This window comes from Myotis davidii, unplaced genomic scaffold (assembly GCF_000327345.1).
Source record: "Myotis davidii unplaced genomic scaffold, ASM32734v1 scaffold988, whole genome shotgun sequence".
NCBI lineage: Eukaryota > Metazoa > Chordata > Mammalia > Chiroptera > Vespertilionidae > Myotis > Myotis davidii.
The window spans coordinates 77663-83838 of record NW_006298962.1 but is presented as its reverse complement, the minus strand read 5'-3'; the positions used below and the strand labels follow the sequence as shown (position 1 = coordinate 83838).

General features: G+C 57.7%; 1 protein-coding gene across 1 annotated transcript; it reads left to right on the top strand.

The window, feature by feature from the left end:
* The first annotated feature begins 6 nt into the window (after positions 1 to 6).
* On the top strand, positions 7 to 770 carry SFTA2 (surfactant associated 2). The gene is made up of 3 exons (XM_006774542.2): positions 7 to 77; positions 284 to 372; positions 485 to 770. Exons 1-3 carry the CDS (start codon positions 17 to 19, stop codon positions 569 to 571), a joined length of 237 nt encoding a protein of 78 aa, XP_006774605.1. The 5' UTR covers positions 7 to 16; the 3' UTR covers positions 572 to 770.
* The last annotated feature ends 5406 nt before the right edge of the window (positions 771 to 6176 follow it).

The following is a 6176-nucleotide window of genomic DNA, read 5'->3' as shown; positions in this document are numbered from 1 at the left end:
GAGTGCCGTGGCCACCATGGGGGCCAGACTGCCCCTCTTCCTCCTCCTGACCCTCCTGGGCAGCTCACAAGGAGCAGGTGAGGCCGCAGGGCTGGACACAGGGGCCTTGTGGCCGGAGGTCGAGAAGGGGAGCTGGAGGGACAGAGGCACCGGGACCTGAGCCCGAGTTCAGGGCGAACCGCTGCCAGAGGGGCCGGAGGGCCTGGTGCGGAGGGAGAGGGAGCGGGGTGCCCGCACCTCGGCCCTGGTGGCTGGGTCCTGAGCTGTACTCCTGGGTCCCCAGGGCCGGGGATGACCCTGCGGCTGAAGCTGAAGGATTCCTTTGTGGCAAATTCATCCTATGGCTCCAGCTTCCTGGAACTGCTCCAGAAGGTAGCTCTTCGGGAGGGAGAGGGTGGGGCTGTGGGAACTCCAGTGTGTTCTGAGTGGGTTTGGAGCTCACTGCTGGCTCCTGTGTGAGAGCCATTAACCCTTCTCTCCGCAGCTCTGCCTCCTGCTCCACCTCCCGCCAGGGACCCGCGTGACCCCCCATCAGGCAGGATCCCCACACCACGTCACCTGCGCAGGCTGAGAGCAGTTGGAGCTGCCCTGGGGGGCAGGGGTGGCCCCAGCTTCAGCAGGCTCCCTGCTGCATGGCAGTAAATATGCTGAATCCCTGGCTGAGGGCGGCTGTGGGTTCCGAGTAGAAGGCGGCTGTGGGGCGGCTGTGGGTTCCAAGTAGAAGGCGGCTGTGGGGCGGCTGTGGGTTCCAAGTAGAAGGCGGCTGTGGGGCGGCTGTGGGTTCCGAGTAGAAGGCAGCTGTGGGGTACCTGTGGGTTCCGAGTAGAAGGCGGCTGTGGGGTACCTGTGGGTTCCGAGTAGAAGGCGGCTGTGGGGCGGCTGTGGGTTCCGAGTAGAGGGAGGCAGAGGGTCCGGGAAGGGCACCCTCTCCCTCAGTGCCCTGTCCACACTGGCCGGGTTCCTTAGCTCCTCTCCCAGAGGGTGGACTTCCCAGAGCGGGAAGTTGGGTGAAAGGCCTAACACCCACAGCCCGGATCACCTTCTGCTCACAGGCTGCCTCCTACTCCGTGGCGGGGGTGGCAAGCGGGGGGCCACCAGCCCTCCTTTATGACAGCCATGGGGATCCATCCGCCTCGGGACTCCCCATCATACCCACCATGGGGCCATCTCACACGGGAGTGGCCTGCGGCCCAGACAGCCCTGCCTGTGGGCTTTGCAATCCGGACAGCTGTGTTAAGCCCCTGAAAACCCTCTCCATTCTGGGAGCACTGTCCTGGCCCCTCAGAGTCACTGACCGGTTGCCGGGCCCTGAGAGCCAGCTTTCTGCCTCGTTCCCGGGGATCGCCCTTCCTTGAGGACAGGGACCTTCTTGCTGCCACCCAGAGTCTGGACCACAGGGAGGTGGGGCGTTGGCGTCCTCTGTGACCCTCCGCATTCACGCGGCCCCACCAGCCTACCCACCAGACCACTCTCAGCTGCTGACCTGGCGCCAAGCCCTTGATCACCTGACCCATTCCGGGTGTTCACCGGGGCCCAGCCCACACCCTCGGTCCGGGTCATGTCACCACTTCCGGCTGTCCACCTGGCCACGCCCCTGATGACGGAACCACTTCCAGCTGGTCACGGGGCCCCACCACCCCTCGCTCACCTGACCTCTTCCAGGTGTTCACCTGGGTCCATCCCACCCCCTCAGTGCCTGGTTATGTCACCACTTCCGGTTTTCCACATGGCCTCGCCCCCTTGATGATGTAACAACTTCCACCTGGTCACCGGCCCGCCCCATCGCTCATCTGACCATTTCCGGCTGTCCATCTGGCCCCGCCCCCTTCATGAAGTAACCACTTCCCAGCCCACCCCTTCGGTCTCGGGTCATGTCACCACTTCTGGAAGTCCTCCTGATCCCGCCCCCTTGATGACTTAACCACTTCCAGCTGGTCACCGGGCCCCAACCGCCATCACTCACCTGACCACTTCCGGCTGTCCACCTGGCCCGCCCCGCTTGATGACATAACCACTTCCAGCTGTTCACCGGGCCCCACCCCCCCCCCTCGCTCAACTGACCACTTCCAGGTGTTCACCTGGGTCCACCTCACCCCCTCAGTGCCTGGTTATGTCACCACTTCTGGCTGTCCACCTGGCCCCGCCCCCCTGAAGACGTAACTACTTCCAGGTGGTCACGGCCCCGCCCCCCATCACTCACCTGACCACTTCCGGCTGTCCACCTGGCCCGCCCCCTTGAGACATAACCACTTCCAGCTGGTCACGGGGCCCCACCACCCCTCGCTCACCTGATCACTTACAGGTGTTCCCAGGCCCTGGTTCACCTGACCAGTTCAGGCTGGTCACCTGGGCCCTCCCTCTTGTTTTCGAGACACCGCCCCTAGTTCACCTGACCACTGAGCCACGCTGGCCGGGTTCCTTAGCTCCTCTCCCAGATGGCTGGATTTCCGGATTGCAGGAAGTTGGGTGAAAGGCCTAACACCCACAGCCCGGATCACCTTCTGCTCACAGGCTGCCTCCTACCCCGCAGGCAGGGGGACACCATCCCCCCTTTAAGACAGCCATGGGGGTGTATGAACCTAGGCCCTACATCGTCCTCACCATGGGGGCTTCTCACACACCCATCCACTCACCCACTACATGAACTCAATTGAGAGAAGTGTATGGATTTCAGTTAGATCAAGCAAAATAGTTCAGAATAGAGATGGGGGGTGTTGGGAATTTTGCTGATGATTCAGTGGGAGTTTGAGAGGCCCTGTGGCAGGTTTGGAGTCACTAAGTCCAGGGTTCGAATCCTGCCTTCCATGTTATGGACCGTGTAGGTTTTTGGATGCTTCTTGACCTCCACGGTGACCCAGTTTCCTCGCCTATGGCTCTTACGGAAGCTTTCGAAAATGAGGCATGCGAAGTGCAGGCAGATGATGACTGCCAGGCCCAATTCTTTTCCATCCTTTTTTTCTGACACCTAAAGTTTCAGCTACAGCGTCTGAGGATCAAACACATGTCAATGACCATCTTATCAGCTGTTCTCCAAGCGAGCGCTGTGTCTCCTGACTGCCCTCCCTCTCTCAGGGCCCTCCTCCCCACCCCACATCAGTTAAACAATTCTAGCACATTCCATTCCTCCCAAGGAAGGAACCCAAGTACATATTATCCCGAGACCATGAGGCACCTGGCAGTTTCTGATCTTGAGTATTTCCTTCTTTAAGCTTCTATCCTTGTCACAGCCCAACAGAACCTAATGTCCACTCTTAAGACAGCTATTGAATATGCTAGAGGTGAGTCCTAGTGATCAAAGTGGGGACAGCAATGCCTGTCTCCGTGGAGAGCTTACCTGAGCTTACCTGAGCCAGCGTGGCCCAAGTCTCTCTCTGCGCCTGGAAGATGATCCAAATGCTTCCTTTCGCCTTGTCTTCTTGCTCTTGTAGGGAGAGGGAGAGAGAGAGAGAGAGAGAGAGAGGAGAGAAGAGACGAAAGGGAAACATGTTAACCTGTCAACAGGCCCTGCCACCTCCATGGGATGCAGAGGTGGCCCCGTGCCTTTGGGGACAGACCTGTGAGGCAAACAGATACACACCAATGCAAAGGGAAACTCATTCCAGCCACGAGAGCAGCTGCCTTGTCCTTCACTGGTCAAGCAAGGACTGCCAGGCACCCGGAGTCACCAATAATGTAAAGAAAAAAGTAACAGAACCACCACCTCGGGAGGGAGAACGTGGAGCTGTAGGATAAAGATGGAGAAAATGCTTTTAACATTGTAATTAGCATCACCAGAGAGATTTCAAAGTAAGTTTCATTCGAAGACTATTTTCATTGAAAAAATTAATATTGCATTGATCAACATCACAAATGCAGAGCCATGATTTCAGCTCAGCTTAAAATCTCATTATTCTGATTATAAATGTACCAAATTTCAAGAAAGCATTCTGAGGAGGCTTTATCACTTCACAAAACTCCCTTTCATACTTGAAATTGTCGCATTAATAAACTTATCGCACTTGATTTCCTTCATAAGGATTGAAATATTTTTCTGCCTCAAAAAACCTTCCAATTACTTAAGTAACTCCTTATTTACCCAAGTGGGTAAATCTAACCAATTCAACTTATAAGTAACATGTATCCTAAATATTCCAATATTGTTTCTAAACATAAATGTTCCGTTTAAAATCACAAATCTAAATCGATTCTTCAACCGTAATTTTAAAAAATGAACCCACTAAAAAAACAACAACAAAAACAAAGAAAGTCTCCAAGGTAGAGCTGCCGGAGCCTGAGCCTTGGCCTCTCACCTTCCTCCCCAAACAACATGAGCTTCAGCGCCCACTGCAGCTTCTCCAGCACCCAACCCCCGGGCCTGGGCGCGGGCAGTCACAGCCACCGGCCCGGCCCCGATGGCCAGCGGCGTGGCCAACATCTATCTACCCAGGCGCCAGGGACTCGGGCTCCCGGATCTCCGTGTCCCACTCCAGGGCAGCTGGGGGTCCAGGGCCTTGGCTGTGGGGGTGGTCTGGGGCCTAGCAGGCATCAGGGGCATCTGGAGCAAGAAGGAGGCCAGGCAAAGCCTGAATGACTACCTGGCCTCCTGCCTGGAGAAGGTGAGGAGCCTGCAGGCTGGTGATGAGAGATTGGAGAGCAAAACCCGGACACCTGGATGAGACGGGACCCGGATCAGAGGGCTCATAGTTGTGATGGCAGACAGGTTGTGAACTCAAGTGATCGGCAGGGGCTGCGGAGTCCTGAGGTGAGGTGTTTCAGTGAATTGTTTGCGGAAGGGCTCTGCCTGTTCACTCTCTCGGTGAATTCGCAGCCTGAGGGCGTGACTTATTGAAGTCCCCTATTGAGAGGTGGCATGAGTCTCCCCGGCCCCGAGTCCTGAGTTTGGCCCAGGTTCTGACCCAAGCGGAGTGCTTGCAGGGGGCCCTTTGTGCCCTGGCATCTGTACCGTCGCCACGAGAACACGACTGGCCAGCCTGCTGGGAGGAGGACAGAGACACGGGCAGCCGAGCCCCAAGCCGAAGGCCTGCCAAACCCAGGTCATGGGAGGGAGCCTCACTGAGGCCTGAATCACTGACCCACCGACACTCTTGAGCTGAAGAGATGTGTGCTTGAAGCCGCTGCGTTCTGGGTGGTTTGTTAGGCAGCGTGACTATGGCCATAGACAAGTGCTGAGAGGTGCGTCTGCCATGGTGCAGACTTCCGGTGAGGTCTTCAGAACACCAGGGACGAGGGTGCGACTGAGTCCATTTTGAGCCCGTCTGGTCCCAGGCGCGCGCCCCTGAGTCAGTGCCTGCAGCCGCATGGACTTCATTAGCCGACCTCACAGACGGGACATTGAGGTTTAGCGCTCAGGCCGCACCCGAGGCCCATTAGCGGTGGCGAGGTCATGCCAGATACCTGGGCTTCAGAGCATCTCCCTCTGCTTTAGCTTTGAGGCTGGGGGCTCGGAGCCTGCCAGGGATGTGGACAGACACCCCCAGGACATGAGCTCCCTGACCCAGGGGTCCACCCAGGTCCATCGGGTGGAGGGTGGAGGGAGGCAGCTCAGGTGAGAGGCGAGGGATTCCACTGACGACAGGATGGCCACTGGCCCCGGGGCGGGCGGGCAGCCACACAGACCCACAGTTGAGTCCTGGGTGTTTCTCACCCGCATGGAGCCTGCCTGTCTCCCCCTGCAAACGGGACTCCTGCCAGCACCTGCCTCGCAGGATTGCTGAGGCCACACGGACCCGCTACCTGGGCACATGCCGCGTGCCTGCCAGAGAAGGGCCAGCGACGGGGGTGGTTATTAGGGTGGAAAGCCGGTCCCATCGGGCTGCAGGTGTCCCCCTCGTTTCCTCAAGGCAGGCTCACCTGACTCCCCACTTGAGACCGTCTTGACTTCTATTTTTTTAATCCTCACCTGAAGATATTTTTCCATTAATTCTTAGAGTGGAAGAGAGAGGGAAAGACAGAAATATCTAAGTGAGAGAAACACATCGATTCGTTGCCTTCTGCATGCGCCACGACCAGGGCCTGGGCCGGGAAGGAGCCTGCAACCAAGGTACGTGCCCGGGATTGATCAGAATCGAACCCAGGATCCGTGGGTCCGCAGAAGACCGTCTTGACTTCTTACCAGCTGTCTCAAACTGCAAGCATGCCTCCAAGCCCTGCCCGCTTGGGGTGTGGACAGGATTGCT

Coding starts and splice junctions, on each gene's coding strand:
- SFTA2 (XM_006774542.2), top strand. CDS start 17: ATGGGGGCCAGACTGCCCCTCTTCCTCCTCCTGACCCTCCTGGGCAGC. Junction 78..283: donor GGGCAGCTCACAAGGAGCAG/GTGAGGCCGCAG, acceptor CTGGGTCCCCAG/GGCCGGGGATGACCCTGCGG. Junction 373..484: donor TCCTGGAACTGCTCCAGAAG/GTAGCTCTTCGG, acceptor TTCTCTCCGCAG/CTCTGCCTCCTGCTCCACCT.